This window comes from Leucopleurus acutus, assembly GCF_964270905.1.
Source record: "Leucopleurus acutus genome assembly, chromosome: 7".
Lineage (NCBI taxonomy): Eukaryota > Metazoa > Chordata > Mammalia > Artiodactyla > Delphinidae > Leucopleurus > Leucopleurus acutus.
The window spans coordinates 6966712-6989607 of record NC_139150.1 but is presented as its reverse complement, the minus strand read 5'-3'; the positions used below and the strand labels follow the sequence as shown (position 1 = coordinate 6989607).

Here is a 22896-nt window from a genome sequence, read left to right as displayed (position 1 = left end):
GACAGGGGTGGCCCGTGTGGTCTCCAGAGGTCTCCCGGCTTCTGCCTGCGGCTGGCAGTGGCGGCAGAAGGCACCGCACACAGCACGCGGCCTCCCTTCCTGCCAGGCCAGCTGCTGTGGCTCCCCTGACGCTTCTCCTGCCTCTCAAGGCAGGGGGAGGCGGCTGTCGGGGTGGGGGGGGGGAGAGGGCGGAGTGGCCTGGGGGCGGCTTCCAGACCACCCGCAGCAAGGGGAACCGGCGAGGCGATGTATGAGATCGTCTAGACCCATGTTTAGAATGCGCTCCTTCCTTCTGAAATTATGTCTGTCCTATTCTTTGGGGGTTAAAATGTTTCATTTTTGTAAAATAAAGGTGATAGTAGATAGGAGGCTTATGTTTTGTTGTTGTTCCGTTTGATTTTTTTAAATGAGGGCAGAATTTAAATTTGGCAAGTAAGATTTTGGAGAAAATTTTACTGGTCCATGAAATCTGAAAAGGAAGCTTTGGTCCAAGGAGGAGGAGGGTGGCTCAAATTATTCTTCATGCTTCCTAGGGGCTTCAGCCCGCAGCTCCCTCCCCTCCAACCCTCTCCCAGAAAGCCAACAACAAGCCAAACAACAGAGGCAGCCCCTGCCTTCAAAAACCCTCTCCAGAAAGAGGAGCTATAGGAGACTTTTAATTATTCATTGGCCCAGCTGAGCTAGCAGCTGGGGCCTGGCCCCCGCTGGCTTCAAGCACCTTCTTTATATCCCCTTCAGTGCCTCACCGAGAAGACAGTTCTCTGGGGAATCTGTTCTGGTGCTTCTGGGGCCAGGATTACGGCACCATTCCTTATAAGTCCCAGCTGCTGCATGGGGTTAGGTTTGCTCTGTCCTTATCAGCTCTTCCTGGCGACCTGGTTCTTCACAAAGCCAGGCTCTGGCAGTGCGTTTGGTCACATTTCAGCAACGCAGCTCTTTGTCACCCTGGCCCTTGGCCACAGCCAGGTATAAAGGGAACTTTCTCCTCTTACAGATAATTTTCCTCTTCTCCCAGGCCCCAAGCATAGGGAAAGGGGAGGTGAGGGAGGGCAGCATCAGGGCCACTGTCACGTTGCTGTTTGTGTGGACTGCACGGACTGCAGTGTGCTTTGTGCCTCCTGGTGTGGGGGGCACGGGCTACCACGTACCCCGTTAGCTCAAGGCCGCCTTTTCCCTCCCCACAAATACACACTCAGCTCTCGGGACCACTTCTCTGCAGAGTCTCAGCAGTGGCAGACCTGACCGTGCCTCGCCCTCTGTGCCTTTGCCCCTTTTCCCGTGGGCACCTCTTGCTAGTTCCTACCCCCGCCAGGAGCGCCTGGAGGTGTCTCCTTATACCATTTGCACCCGGCAGACACAGGCGAGATCTGCTTCTGGGCAAGGCCCCTCCTCCTGGCCCACCTGTCCCCTGTGTCGTGTGCTCCCTGAGCCTTTCGTTACCTTTGTCCTGGCCCATTTCTGCGAGCTACATCTGGAAGGGGCACTTCTGGAGCTGCCCTCACAGACCTTTGTTTTAGATAGATAGCATCACCTGATGTCCTCGATGAGTAACATTTGGTGTGCTAACGCTGCCTGGCCTGTCACACCGATTCCACTCCTTAGTCCCTGCCCTCTGTAGGAAAGATAGAGGTGAGAGATGAGAGATGGGTCTCAGACACTGCTGGCCGTACAAAGCGTTACCCATGTTCGCACCTCTGACCCAGCATTTCTGCAAAGGGTATTTTTCATGGAGTGAACAATTGGAAGTAACCCAAACATTTAACAGTGAGGGATTTGGTAAGTAAATCACAGTACATTGGTACAGTGAAATATTATTCACTTGTTAGAGGCTTTTGCGAAATTATGTTTCCATGTTGCTGTGGAACAAGGGTCATGAGGAAACTGGTCAGGCTATGAAGCAGCGTGTGCCCTGTGACGCCTGTTTTAGAGTCTGTGTGTGGATGTATACCATCACCCTGTGCCAGGCGCTGTGCTAGCATGCTTCATGGATTGTCACTTAGTCCTTGTGACGGCCTTTGGAGTTATTTTCCATCATGCCCATTTTTGAGATGAGGAAACAGGCTCAGAGAGTTAAAGTCACTTGGTCAAGGTCTTGCGGCAACGAAATGGTGTTTTAGCTATGATTTGAAGGCAGGTCCAGCTGCCTTCAAAATTCTCACCATGATAAGCAATGGAAAACACTATTAAAAAGATGCAATAGAAGAGTACGTTAAAATGTTAATGCAGGTTCCCCCGTTATCTGAAAGTAGAGCGTTTCTATGAAACCTTCTGTAAACCAAAGTAGTGTAAAGTGAAAATCCTCTTCAGATTTCTTTCGGTTAGCAAAAACAGCTACTAACGTAGGTCTTCCGTAAAAGTAAAGCGGCGAAAAGCGAACTTTGGAAAAGCGGAGTACACCTATGGTGTTGATTTCTGGGTGGCAGGATTATTGGTCATTTTTGTTTTCTTCCTTTTTACATATCTGTTTTCCGTGCTGAGCAGGTATTGTGTACTAAACGGAAGACACCAATAAAACGTAGTAAAGCAGGTCAGGGCTGCAGCTTGTGCTTGTGCGGCAGCTCCCCCGGATGAGCTGTGGCTAGAGAAACCGGGTGCAGAAGCCACGCTGGTCCTTCAGCCTAGTGCTGGGTCCTTTCTGTAAGGCTCACTGTGTTCACCTGTCCCCTCCTTCATATTCAGGGTGGTTGGGAAGACAGGGGGACAGCAGGGAGATGCCAGTGGTGCCAGGCCTTGCGGTCACTGTCCAGCAGCAGTTGGGACTTCTTCCCTCTGTGGCTCTAGCTTGGGGACACTAGTCATCATGGCTTGGCCCCCTCTCCTTGCCTCCACAGGCCATTGAGAAGCTGGTCGCTCTTCTTAACACGCTGGACAGGTGGATTGACGAGACTCCTCCAGTGGACCAGCCCTCTCGATTTGGGAACAAGGCCTACAGGACCTGGTACGCCAAACTTGACGAGGTGAGGCTGCTGCAGGACAGGCCTGGGGGCTGGGCTGGGGAGAAAGCGGTCAGGTATCAGAATCACTGGGGAGTTTGTTAAAATGGCAGTTCCGTTTCTCAGAGTACAAATGCGTCTACCCTCTCCCGCAGCCGTCCTCCAGGAATCACCACTGTGGATGCGCAGTCCTCTGCACAGGGCTGTTCATTAGGTGATCGTAGCAACAGATTGAAACGTCCCACGTGTCCATCTGCAGTTTATTATCCGTTAAATAAATTGGAAAGTCAACCCAGGGAGTACCATGCAGCTCTGAGAGAGAATAGGGAGGCCGACTAGGGAACTTGGGAAGGGACCGCAACTTCCAGTGGTCCCTCGGCGTCTGTGGGGGATTGGTTCCGGGACCCCCTGCGGATGCTCAAGTCCCTTGTATAAAATGGCGAGGTTCGGTCAGCCCTCTGTATCCGTGGGTTCTCCATCTATGGATACAAAGGGCCGACTGTACTGTTAGGTTAGAGGGGAGCTGGGGTGTCATGCACACGGCAAGCTGCCTTTTGGTAAGAAAGAGGGGAAACAAAAAAGGTATGTTTGTATTGCTCAGTTTGCACTGGAAGGATATGTAAGAGGCAAATAAGGCTGTGGTTTCTTTTTTTGAGGATGGGGGGAGGGGGTGGACGGGAAAGGGTGACGTAAGACTTCTCAATGCATCCCTTTTATAATGTATTTATTTTTGAGTCATGCAAAGGTAATACCTGTTAGAAGCAAACAAAAAATAAACATGAAGGATAGCCAGCCCTGGGAGTCCAGATTCTCACCAGGTCTCCGGGAGATTCTCATGCCAGGGGATTTGGGGTGTTTTGTTTCCTTGTTTTTTGGCCACGCCACGTGGCATATGGGATTTTAGTCCCCCCAACAGGGATTGAACCCCGCGCCCCCGGCATTGGAAGCGCAGAGTCTTAACCACTGGACCACCAGGGAAGTCCCTCATGCCAGGTGTTTATAGACTGAACTTAGAGAAACTTGCATCCTAGTTTCTTTGGCCTAGTGTTTTCACATGGATCAGAGGGGAGTCCCCAGGATCCAGCAAAACACTGTCCTTGCGTAAGAGTGGCCTGGGGCTGCTTCTGGTCTCTAAGGTGGCACATGGGCGTGTTTTTTTTTATTAAGTTATAACTTAAAGAAAACTGACAAACCATAGCTGTCAGTCATGTACAGCTTGACCGATCTTTTTTTTTTTATAAATTTATTTTTGGCTGCACTGGGTCTTCGTTGCTGTGGGCCTGCCCTCCCTAGTCGTGGCAAGCAGGGGTTGCTCAGCAGTTGTGGCGCAGGGGCCTAGCCGCTCCGCAGCACGTGGGATCCTCCCGGGCCAGGGCCCGAACCCACATCCCCTGCATTGGCAGGCAGAGTCTCAACCACTGGGCCACCAGGGAAGTCCCCCTGATAGATCTTAATATGTTTTTACCCTTGCATCCGTCCATGTCAAGCCACGGAAAATTCCAGCACTTCAGCAGGGCCTTTGTGCCCCTTTCTAGTTGATATCCCCCAGACTCTTCTGACAGCTGTCCTATAGATCCATCTTGCCTGTGTTTGAACTTCATGTAAATGTCTGGCTTCTTTTGCTCAACATTGTGTGACTCCCCTGTGCTGTGCGGAGCAGTGGGTCTTCTTCATTGCTACGCAGCACTCCAGGGTAAGGCCATAGCACAAGTTATCCGTTCTGCCGTTGACGGACGGTTCAGTTGTGGGTTGTTTCCACGTTTTGGCTGCTATAAATAATGCTGCCGTGAACGTCCTTGCATACGTCTCTGGTGGACGTCGGGCACAAACTCCCTCGCTGGGAGTATGAAGAAAGAGGACATCTCTGGAGGTGTCAGTGAGTTACTAGATGGGAAAGTCGAATGGCTTCTTTTTAGATCCCTCCTGTCTTGCCCCCAGAACCGTGTCCCCTGGAGGGAGGGTCAGCAGATGAAGAGCCACCCCAGGGTGGTCTCCGTTGTGTGAAAATAAATGCTCTCCCTCCTCTTCCTTCTGTGGGCCGTCAGAGCAGGGAGCCAGGACTGCTCGCTGTGGCAGCCTGGCTCCAGCCAAGATGCTGCCTCTGGGCACCTGGCCACCGAGATGCTGCCTAATCTGCTGCCACCACTTTGTGTCTCTTATGTTATCAGGAAGCAGAAAACTTGGTGGCCACAGTGGTCCCCACCCATCTGGCAGCTGCTGTGCCCGAGGTGGCTGTTTACCTGAAGGAGTCAGTAGGGAACTCCACGCGCATCGACTACGGCACAGGTACCCGTTACCGTGGGCGGCGCCTGCTTGGCTTCGCAGGGGCCCTTTCTCGGGTTGCCTCCTCTTTGCTCTGGGTTGTGTTGGTGGGGTGAGGGAGCCAGCTGGGGTGCAGCGCGGCAGGTGCAGGGACGCCTGCTGCTCTGGCTTGGTCCACCAGGGGGAGCTGGTGCCACATGCATGGTGGCTGTAAGCGCAGAGCTGACTTCTGTTGCTTGTAAAGAGGGCCTCGCTGTGCGCTCATCGTCATCCCCAAACTAATAATTTGTTGAGCGCTTAGTGTATCCCAAGACAACCGCTTACGGAAGCCTTGAGAACTGAAAGACCCTGGTAGCCTCTGGCAGCGCTGTGGCGCATTGCTGTTAGCCACTCGGTGCCCTTCAGAGGGAGCGCTGTGGGCATCTTAACAAGGAAGGGGGGCGTCCTTTATCTAGGTCAGGCGTGGCCGAGGAGGGTCGCTGCTTTGATAGGCCCGCCTTTCTTTTCCTTTCCACGCTGAAGCGGGCGAATGCAAGAGCTGCTGCTCTCTCGGGCCCTTCCCTTGCCCCTGGAGGAGCCCCGGCCCCAGGGGCAGGCCTGGAGAAGGGCCCCCTTGGACCTGGGTCATGGGGAAGTTCTGTCATCTGCTCCCCTGATGCTGAGGAACAGGCTTATTATCGAGTGAGACTTTTAGGGGCGGCGCTTTGACTGAGGCCAGCCGACCAGGAAGACCTGGAGGTGGGGAGTGGCCAGGTCAGCAGGGGCTGGGTTTTTCCTCCACTCTCGGATCGGATGCTCTTAGCCGTGCAAGGGTGATGACTGCCCCTGCGTGATGGTGGCCTGGACTCTGGCTGGTCATGATCAAAAACTGTGCAGGTGAAAGTAACAGCTCATAAGCTTTCCAGGCCCTTGGAGGGACCCTTATTCTGCAGAAATAGGACAGGAAGCCACTGAAATATTCTCTCCTCCCCTCCCTCCAGATATGTTTATTATGACACCATGAACCATGGGATTCGGCCCAGAGTCCAGCTGGCGGTTTCTATAGCGCTGACCATTTCTATTTGACATGACTGGGAAGGAAGGGGGGTGCCCTTTGACCCTGCAGTGTGGCCATGCTTCGAAGCCTTCAGTGGCTCCTTTTTTCCTGTGGCTGTAAATGCCTGTCTGATCTTCAGCCCCATTGCATTACACTTTCTCCCTTGCTCTCTCTGCTTTAGCCAGACTGGCCTTCCTAGGGTTCTTCAAACATATCACGGTGGTGGTTTTTTTTTTTTTTTTGGCCACAGGGCCTTTCCATGTGCTGTTTCTCCTGGCTAGAGTGCCCTTCTTGCTTCCCTCACGCCCTGTGCCTTGCCAGCTCTTACTCATCTTTCAAATTAAATATTATTTCTGAAGGGAAGCCTTCCTGAACCCTAATGTCAGTATCCCCCTGTGATATCCTCCAATTATCACCCTATCCTTCTCCTTCAGAGGTAGGTTCATAGAAGTGATTGTATATTTAATGTCTGTCATCCTGATAGGTCATAAACTATCAAACAAGGGCAGGGACTTCTGGCCTCTGTCCCTCTAGTGCCTGACATGGGCGGTGATGGCCACCTGCAGTAGGTGCTGCGTAAATAGGGCAGAACTGATGAGTGAGTTAAACCCCCAGAATGAGATGTGAATGCCTATTGAAGCGTCACCAGCCTGGGCCTTTTCAGGAGTAGGATTATAGTACTAGTGGTTCTTAAAAGGACCTAGTTCTTCCTGGATGGGGAAGAGGCCCCGTCACCTCCATGTTCACCTCCGTCCTTAGAGGGGAAGTTAGCAGTGATTTGGACTCTGGTGGGACCAAGAACAGTCCCACGCCTTCTGGAAGACTGTCAACCTCGGCTGTGTTTTCTCCCCCAGGACATGAAGCTGCTTTTGCTGCTTTTCTCTGCTGTCTCTGCAAGATAGGGGTGCTGCGAGTGGACGACCAAATAGCCATTGTCTTCAAGGTGTTCAATCGGTGAGTGAGCCCGGCGGGAGGGGCAGTGGCCGGGGGAGGAGCAGCCGGGTCTCCTTCCTCCTTGTTACCATCAGACTGGGGACGGGGTGCTAGAGGGGGCTCCGGAGGGGCCGTTGCTTCTCTTGTCCTGTCCTAATCAAGCTGTGACTGTGAACAGGGTGTCCAGGACTCCTCCTTCTGACAGGTTCAAGTAAAAATAAGCGAAGGGAATGTTACGTAACGACCGCTAATGCTTCTGTGGCATTTATCGCGTAGAGGTAACTTCTAGGCGCTTTACATACAACTCTTTTTATTCTCACGAAGACGCTCATTTCCATTTTATAGATGAGGAAACTGAGGCATAGAGAAATCAGGTCCTTTCACTGAGGTCACAGCCAGCTGAACCCAAGCAGTCAGGCTCTGACCTGCTCCCCTCACCACCCAGACCACCTCCCGGCACGTGGGTGTGTCTCCGTCACCAGAGGGCGCTGACACATGTGTTCGGGGCCCCACTCTGGTGCTGCTGATGCCGCAGCTCCAAGGGCGGTTCCCGAAGGGATCTAGGGGATGATCTCCTTGGACTCCCATCAGCTTTCCTATGGGCAACCCGAAGCAAGAGAAGCTGCGGCTCCTGCCCAGGCTCTCAAGTTGTCAGGAGGTGATGTCACTAACCTCCTTTCCCAGTTGGTGTGTTGCCCCTTTGCTGGGCCAAAAGAGGCTGAGTGTGAGGGAAGAAAATGAAGTTCCATAATTTTGAGTGTATCAGCTGACGCGTAACACAGGCATGCAGGTTTTCATTGAAAAGGAGATCTGTTACACTCTCAGGTGGTTATTTCCGGCCTCCTTTGCTCCCATTGGCCGAAGGGTTGAGACTGCCTTTCTGCTTTTTGCCACCTCCCCTCCCTTCCCTGCCCTCCTGTGCAGGTACCTTGAGGTTATGCGGAAGCTCCAGAAGACGTACAGGATGGAGCCGGCCGGCAGCCAGGGCGTGTGGGGCCTGGATGACTTCCAGTTTCTGCCCTTCATCTGGGGCAGTTCGCAGCTGATAGGTACTGAGGTGCCCTGGCCCTCCTCCCTCCCCTCCTGCCCAGGGCACACAGTGGCAGCTCGGAAAGCAGGCATTAGACCGGCTGTTGACGGAGGCTGCTTTCTGCCGACCTTCTGGGGCAGCTGGCGTGCAGGCTGGGGAGGCTGAGGCACATGATGGAAAGCGACGGGCTGGGGCGAGGGCGCCTGGCGCGTAATGGACCGGTGTGAAATGCGCCCCGGCTCCTGGCGGCAGCTGCGGGGTTTTATGTTGAAAATGAGGGGTTCTTTTGACTCAGTGACCAGCGTCATCCGCTGTTATTATCGAGCCGTGCGCGGGGGGGCCCATCGAGGAGCTGCTGCTCGCTCCGGGCCCGCTCTGGGGGTTCCTCCCACTTTCCCACGGGCGAGCCAGAGTGGGTGAAGGGTCCACGTCTGTTTCCACGTAGGATTAACTGCCTAACGGAGTAACATTAATAAACGACCCTTTGTTGAGTACTTCCCTGCGCCAGGCACTGCTCTCTGTGCTTCAGACAGATCACGCAAGCGCCCTGGGAAGGCTCTTTGCCGGCAAACCGCTGAGCGGCACTCACCCGTGCAGGCGCCGTGCCGAGTGCTTCACGGTGCTCCTGACGTTCAGGTGGCACCCCACAGCCCCACTGCACGGGTGAGGCAACTGGGTGGCATGGCTGGAAAGCAGCAGGGCCGGAGCTTATTACACTAGAGTACAGACCTGCACAGGGCCATCGATGGCTCCAGCGAGGTCAGGCGTTGAGGGCGGTGGGCAGGACCGCAGCCGTGCGGTGGGTGCAGGTGGCACCGGGCTGCGGTGCCCCGCCGGCGCGAACGCCTGCTTCTAAACCCCGGGGCTCTTTGCTGTTTCCAGACCACCCGTGTCTGGAGCCCAGGCACTTTGTCGATGAGAAGGCCGTGAACGAGTGCCACAAGGACTACATGTTCCTGGAGTGCGTCCTGTTTATCACCGAGGTGAGCGGAAGGGCTGAGGGAGGGGCCCGCAGCAGCCTCCGGGCCAAAAGGGGCTGAGGCTGGTGGCTTTGGACACAGGAGCCGGAGCTGCCGTCTGAAGATGGCAGGGCCAAGCCCTGAAGTGGGTTGTTGAGAAGGAAGCCCAGCCAGGCCTCTCTGAAAGGTTAAGCCACCTTCTGACTGTCCAGGCTCTCTTCCTCTAAATCAGTACTCTGGGGTTTCTGCTGGAGCCGACGGATTAAGACCTGGTCATTAGGTGGACTTGGTGGCCGACGCAGCAGGTCTGAAGGGTGGGGGCCACAGGGTCTGCAGAGCTGTGTGCGTGTGGACGTGTGCGACAAAGCCATTGCAAGAGTTGGAGAGACTGGAGTGGAAGGCGGGACAGATCCCTGCTGAAGGGACACGCCTTTGCTGGACCTGGGCCAAGGGAGGTGCTGGAAGTGCAAGTGAGCAGGCCTGGACCCCCGGCCCACCCAGCGGGGGTCGTTTAACTGGGTGTCGTTGTCCTGCTAAAGTAGGGCCTCCCGCCAGTGCAGCCTTGGACCGCTTCCTCAGGGTCACCTGGGGAGCTTGTGAAAATGCACATTCTTGGGCCCCATCTCAGCTTTCTGAATCAGAATCTTGGGGGACGAGCGCTAGGAACCTGAATTTAAACACATATGCCGGGTGATCAGGCATGAAAGTTGGGGACCCACTGCGCTCGGGCCTCTCTTTCAGGAGGTGTGGGGACCTTTCATCCTCCCTGCCTGGTACCCACCCCGCAGGCTCCCAAAGGGCACCCTGGCTCTGCCGCCTGGAGAGGGTCTCGCCCCCGTTCTCCTTCCTGACGCCCGCAGGCATTCCTGCTGGCCCGGTGATGTCCCTCGCACACCCGTGGGCGCCCCTGCCTGTGCGGGCTTCTCTCTTGGCTGCCCGTTCTGAGCCCCCTGAAGAGGGGGAGACGCCTGGCCAAGCAGCCATAGCTCCAGACTCTCCTGGTCAGCAGTCGGCTCAGGCCTGCGCCCAACTGCAGAGGCCAGAGGGGAATGCCGCGTTTCTCCAAGTCAGCAAATGAAGGCCGTCCTGACAGCTGGGATCTGCTGCTTTCAGCACTGTAGGCAGCCCAAGGTCGGAAGGACTCCGGGGCAGCCTGGCTCGCTGCCTTGAGAACCAGTCACATGCTGCTCTCTCCAGAGTAGAACGGGAGGGTGTGCGGAGCTGGGGAGACCCCAGGAGGAGCTGGGTGAGGAGAAGGGGTGGCCTCGCCCGCTCCTGGGGGTAAGAGGCTAAGCCCTTCCGGCTGGCCAAGCCCCTGGGTCCCTGTCAGTAACTAACAAGGAGGAACGCCAGGCTGGGCCTCAGGGAGTATGGGAATTGACTCCAGCTTAAAACTTTGTTTCTTTGTTTGTTTGTTCGATTACGCTGGTGTGAAAACCCCAAAGCTTTGCTCCAGTCTGGGACCCAGGTCCTCTGCTAGAGGGAATCCTACAATGGCCACTAGGTGGCACTAAAGACACATTGAACTCGGAGGTTTTGGTAACAGTTGAGGGAGAGGCAAGAACTGGCAGGAGGCCGGCAGGCCCTGGAGTTCCTTGGTGGTTCCACACGCCCTCTGCGAGGCCTGGTTTTCGCCCGGGGCCTCGGTGCTTGGGCCTGGTGGTGGACGTTGGCCGCTAGCAGGGGACGTGCCCCAGAGCTGAGTGACCGGCGAGAGCCCCTCTCGCCCACTCGGCCAGCCTACAGCAGGCTGGCGCAGCTCCTGACGGTGGCACACATTGTGCTAGTTCTCCGGAGTCTGGGCTCACCACCCGGACCAGGGTTTTCGCAGCCCCCAGTTGGTGGTGAGGGAGGCCCGAGGCCTGACGCTGGGACGTGGGGACCTGGCGGCCTGCGTGGAGCTCTGTGTGCTGTGGTCAGGAAGGGGGCGGTGTTGCCTCTGGAGACCCCAGGGATCACTAGAGCTGGTGCAGCTACGGGATTTAACAGACAAGAAGTTGGAAATGAGACCGTGCTTTTCCTCCCGCCGGGACCAGCCTGCGACCTGCCCCGGTGGCCCTGAGCGTCCCTAATGCGGGCCCTCACCTTGCAGGGCTCCTGCCGCCTCAGGAAATGCAGCCCTGGCGCCTTTAAGAGCCCAGGGCAGGCAGGAAAAGAATTTCAGTTTCAATCTGGCTTCTAAATTTGGAGTTTTGGGAAGGGAGGGATCAGATTTCAGCTGGAAGGGAAGGAGCTGACAGGAAGGCGCTGTGCAGAGCCTCCCCCCACCCCACCCCCCTCAGTTACTGACAGAGGAACCATTTACAAAAGGCCGATTCTCTTGGGAGTGGAGAGGCAGGAACGCAGCGTCTGTGAGTAATTTCCTGCTCAATATGGCTGCTCTGACTCATGCGATCCCCCTGGGGTCACTGCGGGCCTGCAGCTCGCTCGCTGCTTCTCGCTCCTTCTCTTCTCCCTTTGTGGCTGGAATGAGCGAATGTTTTTTGTCTTCTTGACCCCATTCCCTTTTCCCCCTTATCTGCTTTCCTTTCCAGAGTTGCAGAGGCTCCTTCTGAAGGACCTAAGGAGACCTTGGGACCCTGAAGGCTGGGGGTGGGGGCAGCCCCCCTAAATAGCATCTCTGGCCTTTCCATGGAGGCGGCCCAGGCCACTGGGGCTCCGGAGCTCGCGCCTCCCCCGGCTCTGCCAGCGGGCCAGAGAGGCCTTTTGGGTCCCCCACCCCGTGCCCCTAGCGGGGGAGGCTGGCCCACAGGCAGAACCCCTGGTTTCCCCACGTCCCTGGGCCAGCCTTGGCCACGGAGCCCTCGCTGAGCAGACCCCTGGAGCTGCGGCTGTGACAGAGCCAGCAGGGTGCCTCCTGGGTGGTTCGCTCACGGGGCCTAGTCCAGAGTGAAACTGGTTCCCCAGCTCCAGTGATCCCTGAGCTTCTCAGGGCCTGGAAGTATGCAGGAGAGGGCTAGAGCCTGGCGCTCCTCCCGTGGGGCCCAGAGCCTGGGGAAGGGGCGGGGCGAGGGGAGGGCGGGGTGGAGCCTGACGGAGTGGGACTTTGGGAACAAAGCACCCTGAAGGCCAAGCCCCTGCAGGCGGGGGGCTCCTGGCTGCCTTCCTGGAGGAGGGAGCCTTAACAGAGAGGAGGGGAAAGATTCTGGGGGAAGGGACTGGCCCAGGAGAAGCCCTGTGGGGACCATGGGCCATGGCCTCACTACTCGAACCCCGGGGGTTGAGACAGGCTTTGGGGGGACTTGGGCCAGGGGAGGGAGATGGCAAGGGTAGAATGGCATCTTTTTCGACGTAGATCTTACAGTTTTGTGAGAGTTGCCTTGCTGCAGGAGTGAGAGGCCTGCGAGAGTGGGTCACCAGGCGAGGCCACAGCTGAAGGGTGGGGGGTTTGTGTTCCTGGGACCTCATGCTTATGGTGCCCAGTATGGAGACCCATCCCTCCTCTCTGGAACAGCTCTCCACCAGCCCCGCCTCCACACACAGCCTCTTCTGGAACCTTCCACCTACTCAAGGTCCAAGTCTGCTTTCTTGCCAGCTCAGCCTCTTTGCTTTTGAAACTCTGTCTTCTGAAACCTGGGGCTGCGGGTGCTGAGACCCGTTCCCCCAGCATCATCAGTGTTGCTTCAAAGCCCGGGAGGGGACTGTGTGGCGGGGGACTGTGAACGGCTTGTTAGCAAACACAGACACGCTGGCCTTGTGCTGCTCGCGGGGTGCACTCAGGTACACGAGCTCTTCCTCGTCTCAGCGCGGTGGTTTCTGATATCGTGGGGGCTCCACTGGGCTTGCCGCAGAATTCCTTCCAAGAGGAGGGACTGGGAACAGAGCCGTTGCTGCCGTTGCCCTCCCTTCCCCACTCCCCTGCCAGGTCAGGCTGGCTTTCTAAACAGACCTTCCTCCCTCATCTGTTGCAGGTACCCTGTGGCTCATGTCTGCCCCCTCTTTTCCTTCTCCTTCTGCCTGCCATGCAGAGGGCAGTCAGATGCCTGGGTTTGGTCTGGGCCCTCCCCCAAACCGACCCCTCCCTCAGCTCTTCCAGCTCTGCCTGTGGCAGGCCAAGAGGGACCCTGTCCTGGCCCTTGTGTGTGTGTCCACGTATATGTACGGGCCTGCAACTTGCGCGTGTGTGTACGTGTGTATGCTCCCGCAACCTTGCTGCAGGGGAGCAGGGGTTGGGCTCCCGGGGGAGCAGGGGTTGGGCTCCCGGGCGACCCATCTCTCCAGCTTGTGGACTCTTTTTTTTTCCAGATGAAGACAGGCCCCTTTGCAGAGCACTCCAACCAGCTGTGGAACATCAGTGCCGTCCCCTCCTGGTCCAAAGTGAACCAGGGTCTCATCCGCATGTATAAGGCCGAGGTGAGTGGGCACTGGCCTGCACGCTGGGTCCTGGGCTGCTTCGCCCTCATCCCCACCCCGCTGTTTTGCTCTGAATCCAGCTCTGAGTTGCCGGCCAGCCCCTCTGACGCTTGAGGCCTCAGCATCTCTTGTCTGTGGGATGGGCAGTCAGAAGAGCGCTGGACTGAGGCCCAGCTCTGCCCTGTGACTGAGCCAAGGCCCCGCTGCTCGGGGGTCTCTGTTCCCACTTGTCAGATGGCTGGGGGCCCTTCTCAGCCCTGTCTCCTGTGGGGACACGAAAATGAAAACAGGCCTGGGAGAGGGTTTTATCCTTCGGAGGCATCATCCGAAGTGATGTCTCTCCAGCTTTGGTGGGTCTGATCGCTGGGCAGGTGGGAGGCCGGGAGCTGGCATTTTTAATGACCACTTGAGGTGGTCCTCGCTGCTCTCCAGTCAGAGAGGCAGGGGGAGGTCTGGGTTTCCAGAGCTCCCCGCGCTGGGAGGCGGCTGCCCCCTCTCCTGCCCTTCTCTGCTCGCCTCTTTGGCACCCTTTTCCCAGCCAAGGAGGTGGCTTCTTTTCTGGCAAGTAGGGAGGAGACATTTCTTCCCACCCCGCGCTTTCCTCTGGCTCCTTGCACATCTTATGCAGACCAATCCTGGAACTGCTTGACCTTGGCCAGGGGAGGGCCTGGGCGTGAAGTCCCTCACCTGGAGGAGTGGGTCCCAAAGTCCCCTCTTTTCACCCTCAGGCTGGTGGTCTCAGGTGTTGCCCTGCAGGTGCGCCTCTCTTGACCCTTGGTCATCCCTCTCCTGGGGACGGGGGGTTCTTCGGGTGGCCTCCTTACACCCAGAGCTCACTCAGACCCATCAACAGAGGCAGAGGAGCAGGGAGGGCAGGCTGTAGGGGGTTGGGTGCGTTTGGTAGTACCAGCGCTTCCAGTGGGCCTGGATCCCTCTGCGTGGCCCTGAAGGGGTTAAAGGCTCTGGAACTGACCGGGCCTGGCCTTCTCTCTCCCTTCCGCCCCCTCCGCCTCCGGTCCCCTTCCTCTGGACTTCACATCCTGTGTTTAGGTTCCAGCCCACATACCTCTCTAATCTGAGAGGAGCCTTTGCTGGGGCTGTGCAGGCTCCTTCCGGCCGCAGCCCGGCCCTCCACGCTGGCCCTCCTGCTGGGGAGCACCTGGGGTCCTGCCCTCTGCGTGTTCTGTTGTTCTTGACACCCCTGCCCGCCCCAGTCCCACAGTTGGTGCTGAGGGGGACTCCCTGCTGGCCACGCCCCCCCCCCCCCAAGGCGGGACTCTTTGGTAAGATACGTCCTTTCTGCAGGCTCTTACTCGAGTGACTAAAGTTAGCTTGACCTGGGCCCCTAAGGGCGGAGGAGACCCTGCCTCCCTTCCCTACCTGCCCTGTCCAAAGGCAAAAGAACCCTGGCTGGCAGGTTGAGGGAGGAGCAGATGAAGATGAGAGGCGGAGATGGGGCCACGCGGACGAAACGCCCGTGGTGTAAGGGTTGTCAGTATCTCTCTGGATGTTGAGCCCAAGGAGGTCAGCCACTGAAAAATGCCCTCAGCTCGGGACCAGACGAGGGAGCAGATAACCCAGCGCCCTTCCTGAGACCCGGAAATTCCAGCCCTGGGCGCACGCAGCCTGCCGGGCGCTGCGTGGCGGCCACACGGCTTTCTAGGACAGCGCTGGAACTCACTGCCTTTAGTGTAAGGACACCAAGCCTCTGTGACGTGCGACACTCGTTGGCAAGTTGCTAGCAGGTTGCCCTTAGTCTTTGGTCCCTGTGAGTCCTGTGGTCACATGCCCTTTGCTCGGAGGAGAGCAAGGCAAGGACTTGCTTCTCCAGACCAGGTCTTGGTCCTTGCGGAAGACCTTTGAGGCTCACCATTCTTGAAGTCCAGATGGGGGTTAGCAAAGGCCAGAGCCCCTGGCCAGAGATGGCTGCTGGAGGGGAGCGGGTCCCCTGAGCTGCCACAGAGGCCTGACCGGGCCTGGCATCGGGATCTGGGACCAGCTATCAGCATCTCCAAACTGCCTGTCAGTTCAGCCTTTCTGAACTGAAGAACCAGATGCTTTCCGGGACCCTTGTGGGGGGTGGGGTCTGTCTTTCCTGAGGGCTGTCATTGTGCTGGGGCTCCCTTCAGAAGGGCCTGTCAGGACCTGGGGAGCCCCTTCTCCCCCTGAGTCACCGGGACCTGGGAGGGCCTCCAGCTGGAAGGTCTGCACATGGGCAGGCGGAAGCTGTTGCTCTGCCCAGGACACGGGGAGCGCAGGGGCACCGGTCACTGGAGAAAGGCCTGGCCAGAGGCTCCCTCTGCTGTGACCCTGGAGCCCCCGACTTCCTTTGCCCCAAGCAGCCTTTTGCCTTTAGCCCAGCTCCTCGCCCCCCCGCCCTGCCCCAGGCCTTGGGGAAGCTTGTTCTGGGTCCCTGAGGGCGGAGTGGAGAGAACCTCTGCCCCTGCGCCCTCCCCCTAAGCCTCTTGCGTTCGCAGTTTCTCAGGCCTGAAAGCTAGAAGCAGGTTGACCTTTGACCCTTTCTGGAATTCCAGTACCCTGGGGGGGCTCCCCTTTGACAAACTCCCACCACTTCCTCCATGATGTAAGCACAATGGAAGCTGCCTTTTCTGGATCTGCTGCTCTTCCCTCCCCACCCCCCGCCGACCCCCAGCTGCCTGCTCCCCACTTTCTGTGCCCCAGGCCCAGGAGCCTGGCTGGCCTGGAGCTCTGCTCCCACACAGACAGAGCTTGGCTCCCCATCCTTCCACCGTAGATTTCCCTTCTTTCAGGCCTTGTGGCCCACCCCCCCACTCTGACACGCATGTGTGCGCGCGCACACACACAGGCGCACGCACACACACGCATACACACACACACGCACACACACACACACACACACACACACACACACACACAGCTGGGCAGAGACCTCCTCACCTCTGCGGCTGGTTGTTGAGGTGAGGGAACCTGGGCCAGCGCTGGCGTGCCTTTATTTCTCTGAGTTAGTTGGAGGAGAGCACGGTCACAGGATGGAACTCTCACCCTCTCGGAGGCCATAAGTCTTGCTGCACCCCAGCCAGGAGGTGCACATGCTGCCTGTTTCTGTGGCCAGAGGTCTGAGAGGAGGCAGATCCTTCTTCACACGTGCGGGGCTGCTGCCTGTGTGGTGGGCAGGCATGGCAGGGTTGGTGCGGGGGGCTGGGAGCCGGGGGCCCGTCACCTTCCCGGTGCTGTGCGGTGTGGGCCTGGGCCCCGGCTGCCTGTGGGCCAGGCCAGCTTCTTGGTCGGTCCTGCTGCTCTCTGTCTCCCCTCCTCTGCCAGAGCCCTGGGGCCGAGGCCCTGGCTGGGCTGGGTTCAGGGAGCAGCGCCATCCCCTGCTCAGCCATCCCCCTGCAGCGCTCTTGTGCTCTGCCCCACGCACAGGGCTGCTGGGAATTGCCCTGGGGGTGGGGAGGCTGTCAGCTGCTTCTTATTGTCTCACTCGGAAGTGCCAAGATGCCTTTTTCAGTCCAGAGAACTGAACATTGGGAAAACGGGCCTTGGACCCTTCTCAGGCCTGGGTCCCAGTATCCCCACACCTCTTCTCCAGGGCTGGGAGAACCCCCATGATCTGGAGGGTTCTTTTCACCTCTGGTCCCCAACTTGTCCCTCTGGGCCAAGTGATGTCACGGCTGCCTTTCTTCTTGGCGGCCGCCTTGTGGGGTTAGGCTGCCTTCTCTCCCTCCCCCCTCCCTCGGTCCCTCTCACCCGCTCTCATTCTCATTATTTGGTGGACCTGACCTGATTGTTGTGGAGTGCGGGGTCTTTGGATGGGAGGGGGTGATCAGGAATGGGTCGGAAGCTCTGCCCTTCGCCAAAGGCCTGGCTGCTTCCTGGGCCCTGGGTGGGCACCTGCTGGAGCTGCGCTGCTCCGGGCCTCCGGAGTCGTCCAGGGGTCCCTCGGAGGCGGCCCTCACCTCTCTTGTCTGCTCCCTCCTCCTCGCAGTGCCTGGAGAAGTTCCCCGTGATCCAGCACTTCAAGTTCGGGAGCCTGCTGCCCATCCATCCGGTCACGTCGTGCTAGTGCCCGCCCTCCCCCACCCCGGCTGTGGCCCCCTCCCCACCCCCTCCCTGTGTTCTTTCTGTTTGATGAGAGGCTGTTTACTGGGGTGGGTGGTGAGCGTGGGCTTGAGGGAGGTTCAGGGCATAAGGCTGAACGACCCAAGGTGGGAGAAGTGACCAAAGTGTGGCCAGTTTCCTGACTTGCCCTGTGGCGGACAGGCAAGGAGAGAGGGGCGGGTGCAGGGTCCCTGGGCCGCCTCTCCTCCCTGTTCAGTCCCATTTGAGAGCAGGCTGTTCCGGGCCACTGTGGGGAGGGAGGTGTGTGCAGTTGCCCTTGCTTTCCCTTGCCAGGCTGTCTTTCTAGGGGTTGGAGCAGCTGTTCCCCACGCCGGGGGTCAACTTCCCGAGCGCTGTTTGGGTGGGTGTCTGGGTGTCCTGAGGGCTGGACGCTGAGGCTGGCGGCCAGCCCGGGGGCGGGGGGTGGGGAAGCCTTGGCTGTTCTGGCCGCTGACCCTCCCAGCTCGTCCTCACGCCCGCCCGCTGGGCCCGTGGGCACCTGTGTCCAGTGCCTCATCCTTGCTTTTCTGCTCGTTGGCTCCTGCTTCACGGGTGGCCTCTGGAGGGCGCCGGCAGGGCTAGCTCACCGGCGGAGTGGGTGAGGCCTGCCTTTCCAGAGCTCTCCCTGGCTGGGAGGGGGTGGCGGAAGCTCTGAAGGAAGGCGGTGGGCTCGGGGCCAGTGTGGCCGCGGAGAACCTGGGCTCACCCTCACGCCCCTCGCTGCTGCTTCCCTCTAGCTGGGCGGTGGGTGAGTGCGCCGCAGGAGGGCTCCGAAAACAGCAGCCCACTCCCTTCGCCCTCCCACCGCCCGGGACTCTGCCTGCTGGAGTTCCAGAATGGGCTCCGACGACCGGCAGGGGCTGGGCCGGGCAGGCCCACCTGGGGGGTGAGGGGGTGCTGGGAGCTGCAGGCCAGTTCCAGAATGTTCTTCTGCGGGGGGCGCTGCTCCCAGGCCTGGGTCTTGAAGACTCTTCCCTGCCCAAGCCCAGGTCGGCCCGTCTCCACCGCCCCCTCCCCATATCTGGGTCCACACAGCCTTTGGGAAGGGGGAGCACCCGAGAAGCACAATTCAGGGGCTTGGCCTTCAGGTCTAGGCCGACGGCCTGGGCAGAGGCTGGGACACGAGCTGCAGGAGTCACAGCAATAGTTATCCTAGGAAAGGCTCGGTCCCTCCCTCCCTCCCTCCCTCCCAGGGTCCAGACCGCAGCTTCCTGGCCCCTCCTTCCCTGGGCCCCCTGGGCCCCAGCCCTTGGCGCCTTCATTGCTCTTCAGATTAAAGCCTCTCTTTACACCTGTCACCTGTGTGAGGTGTGTCTTTTCATGCCACATGAGTGTTCCTTCTCCACGGGACAGTTTGTCCCCCATCGAGTCCCCTTCCCTTGGGCCACGGAATCTGGGGCTTGAGCTGGTCCAGCTGGGGTCTGGGTTGCCTAGGCGGTTCCGAAGTGGAGACCCGGGTTCAAATCCCGGTTGTCTCCACCCTCAGCTGCAGGGTCTTAGGTAAGTTCCTGAATCTCTCTGAACCTCAGCTTCCTCATCTCTAAAATGGGGATACTCACAGGGTGCTTGCCAGGAGAAGATGAGGGGTGTGAAGTCCTCAGCGCAGGGCCTGCACGTAGCAAATGCTCTGCGGTCGCTGCGGCTGTTTCCTGATCAAGGCAGCCTTTCTGAACCCCTGGGTCAGCCCCGAACTGGCCTGGGGAGCCATTGGACTGGGCCTGGCTGTGAACCGCGCCCCTGCAGTTTTTAAGGGGGTGCCCTGTGCTCGCTCTCCTCCACGCCTCATGTCCCTGTCCTGCTGGTGTTGGGAGTCTCTGTGGGGCTGCTGTGCCTGAGACTTGGCTTCTGTCTTCAGACAAGCCTCCTCTGAGAACAAGAGCCGTTGGCCTCTCTGCCAGCCTCGGAGGGGAGGCCTTGCACAGGGCACAGAGAGCCTGCTGGCCAGGAGCCAGGCCGACGTGAGTTCAACCCAAAGCCCGCTGCGTGGTAGCTAGGAGACCCTGAGAGTTGACTTCATGTCTGAGCCTCAGCTTCCTGATCTGAAAAATGGGCATAATAGTACTTAGATCACGGATTTTGAGATTCATTCATTTCACAAACAGTGGCTACATATTTCTCATTCTAGTGTTGGGGACAGTAAATCCCCAAATACCAGAATGTTAGGTAGTGGCATGTTCCTACAAAGGAAATGAGAGCAGTTAATTAGAGAGGGTCAGCGAGGGAGTTTGCCTGAGCTACAAGGGTCAGGAAAGACATGAGCTGAGACCCCACCGAGGAGGAAGGGCCACAGCGAGAGCTGCAGGCCAGGGCAGGGGGCGGTGGGGGTGGGGGGGGGGAGGGCTGGGAGGCAGGGCGGGGGAGGCCAGGCTCGGAGGTGGTGGGGGTGGGGGGTGGGGTGGGCGGGGGCCCTGGTGGGGGGCCCTCGTGAGCTCTGCTGAGGGGTTTGAGGTCCAGGCTGGGAGCTGTCTGTGGGAAGCTGCCGGGGGTGGGGGGGCGGGGGTTGCACAGGAGAAGGGCCCGGGGTGGTGGGGGTGGGTGGGTGGAGGCGGCCCCACCTGCGAGGCTGGTGGCCTAGGTGAGGGTTCGGCGTGGAGGTGGTGAGCAGTGGTCTGCTTTAGGCTGTGTTCAGCGTGTGGCCGCCCGGAGGAAGGGGGAGCGGGAGATGAGTAGCCAACGGCAGCCCCAGGTCCTGGCACGTGTGGCTGGATGCCGCTTCCTGAGGCGGGGCTGCGTGGGGACGCATTTGCCGCTGGGCCTGGGGATGCTGTTAGCTGCACGCGGGGGTGTGGGGTGGGCACGAGGCAGCCGGGCTGCTGCAGTGGACGAGGGGCTGGGCAGCAAGTGATGGGCCCAGGCTCCCCGCTCACGGCGGGGTGGGAGGTGAAGGAGAGAAGGGACTGACTCGGCACAGCAGCAGGGGAGCCTGCGGGGCAGTGCCGTGAGGGGCCCTGGAGGTGGTGTCGACACGCTGGACGTGTGACTAAGGACAGAGGCAGGGCCCTGGGTCTTTGTGTCCTTGCGAAGGGCTGCTCCAGTTGGGTGGGAGCGCGGGAGTGGGCTCGCGAGGGAGCGGGGACGGAACGCGGCGCGGCAGGCGAGCCTGGCGCCCGCGGTGGCTTGGTGAGGGGCTTGTGGGAGCACAGAGGCCCTTCATCCGAGCCCCCCGCCCGGAAGCGGGGTGTGGAGCTGGGCGGTGTACTTGCTCCTTACCGGCCGTTAGCAGTTTTGTTGCGAAGGGAGCAGACTGGGAGGGTGGGCAGGGGCTCAAGGTCAGGGAAGCCTTCGCCGCAGGCTGCCGCGTCCGCCCTCCGCTGGGGGCGACCCGGGAGAGGTGAGAGGGCGGCGATGCCGGCCTGAGGGGAGCATTGATGCCAGCGGGCCTTGGAGAAGGCGCCAGGCTGCTGGTCCTTCCTCACGGAGGGAAGGCAGACCCTTGGCATCCATCAGGCGGATTGTACTGGATTTAGTTCTGCAGGGAATTGCGAGGCGAGGCCATCAGCTGCCGTGGGGTGGGGAAAGGCAGGATGTGGGCAAGGGCTTCGGGGAGGGGTGGGAGGGCCACGCAGGACCTGGGAGATGGAACGCGGCGGCGGTTCGTGCCGCCTGCCCACCTGCGCTCTGTGAAGGGTGGCTGCGCTGCTCTCATCCCCCGAGGGCCAGCGGGTCCCAGGGAAATCTGAGGGTGGGGCTGGCCCCCAGAGCTGGAGGGGCGGGGGTGCCGGCTTCCCGCCATCCTGGGCCAGAGAGGCCCCAGGGAACAAGTTGAACTCCAGCTGTGCTCCTTTCTGGCTCAAAGGGACTGAGGCCAAGCCATGCTCAGGGGAGGTGAGAGCAAAGGGGCTTTCTTCTAGGAGGAAAAGTCCAGGCAGGAGCTGGATTGGAAGGAGAACAAAGGTGAAGGCTTCTTGTGCCCCAGACTCATACCCAAGTCGGGTGACAGGTTTTCCATGTATGCACCATACAGGGGAATGTGGAGGTGAAAAGGTCAGAGTCCGGCTTTCAAGGAACTTCTGACTTAGTGGGAGGAGTAAGACACCCAGTGGGCCAGCCGCGGAGGAAGGGGTGTGAGGGACTCTGGGGGAGCTGGGGGAAGGCTCTGTGGAGGAGGTGACGTTCTAGCAGGGCCTGGAATATGGGCGCAGAGGGAGGGCATTCTGGCGGGGGCGTGCTGTGAGCGGAGGTGCCGATGTTGGGCCACAACAGGCAGCGCTGGAGGGCTGGCGGGCCGGCCAGAAGGGCTCTGGGCCGCCTCTGTGAGACCCCCAGAGCCCTCTCCGCAGACCCGAGACAGGCTGCACAGCTGCATCCCGTTATCTGCGAATGTGTGTGTTTAATGGCTTTTCTCCGCTAGAAGACGAACCACAGGAGGACAGGGACCAGCTCACTGCTAGATCCCAGTGGCAGCAGAGACTGGCACACAGCAGGCAGCGGTAAACATCGAAGAAGTGACCAGGGAGGGTGTTTAACCAGCCTCTGTGTGGGGGGGGGGAGAGGGAGAGAGTGGGAGAGAGAGAGAGGGAGAGAGAGGGAGAGAGGGGAGAGAGAGAGAGGGAGGGAGAGAGAGAGAGGGAGAGAGGGAGAGGGAGAGGGAGAGAGGGAGAGGGAGAGAGAGGGAGAGAGAGGGGAGAGAGAGAGAGGGAGGGAGAGGGAGAGAGGGAGAGAGAGAGGGAGGAGAGAGGGAGGGAGAGGGAGGGAGAGAGAGAGAGGGAGGAGAGAGGGAGGGAGAGAGGGAGAGGGAGAGATGGAGAGAGAGGGAGAGGGAGAGGGAGAGAGGGGGAGGGGGGGAGAGAGAGGGAGGGGGGAGAAAGATGGAGAGAGGGAGGGAGAGAGGGAGAGAGATGGAGAAAGAGGGAGAGAGAGGGAGAGAGATGGAGAGAGTGGGAGAGAGAGAGAGGGAGAGAGAGAGAGTAGGAGAGAGGGAGAGAGGGAGAGAGATGTAGAGTGGGAGAGAGAAACAGAGGGAGAGAGGTCTAGAGAGTGGGAGAGAGAGAGAGGGAGATAAAAAGAGGGAGAGTTATGTAGAGTGGGAGAGAGAGACGGAGAGAGATGTCGAGAGTGAGAGAGAGAGAGAGAGAGGGAGAGAGATGGAGAGAGTGGGAGAGAGTGAGAGAGAGATGTAGAATGGGAGAGAGAGAGACAGGGAGAGAGTGGGAGAGAGAGACAGGGAGAGAGAGGGAGAGAGAGGGAGAGAGAAAGAGAGGGAGGGAGAGAGAGGGAGGGAGAGAGAGAGGGAGAGAGAGGGAGGAGAGAGGGAGAGAGATGGAGAGAGAGAGAGGGAGAGAGAGAGGGAGAGAGAGATAGAGACAGGGA

General features: G+C 59.0%; 1 protein-coding gene across 1 annotated transcript in view; it reads left to right on the top strand.

Moving 5' to 3' along the window:
* The window catches only part of PTPA (protein phosphatase 2 phosphatase activator), a 28698-nt gene extending 9827 nt beyond the window's left edge, over nt 1-18871 (top strand). Inside the window, exons 4-10 of the mRNA XM_082843330.1 lie at nt 2832-2957; nt 5102-5219; nt 7086-7185; nt 8089-8213; nt 9077-9177; nt 13399-13506; nt 17474-18871. Coding sequence (XP_082699456.1) covers nt 2832-2957; nt 5102-5219; nt 7086-7185; nt 8089-8213; nt 9077-9177; nt 13399-13506; nt 17474-17551 — 756 coding nt within the window. The 3' untranslated portion in view covers nt 17552-18871. The remainder of the gene's footprint in view (nt 1-2831; nt 2958-5101; nt 5220-7085; nt 7186-8088; nt 8214-9076; nt 9178-13398; nt 13507-17473) is intronic.
* Nucleotides 18872-22896: the final 4025 nt, after the last annotated feature.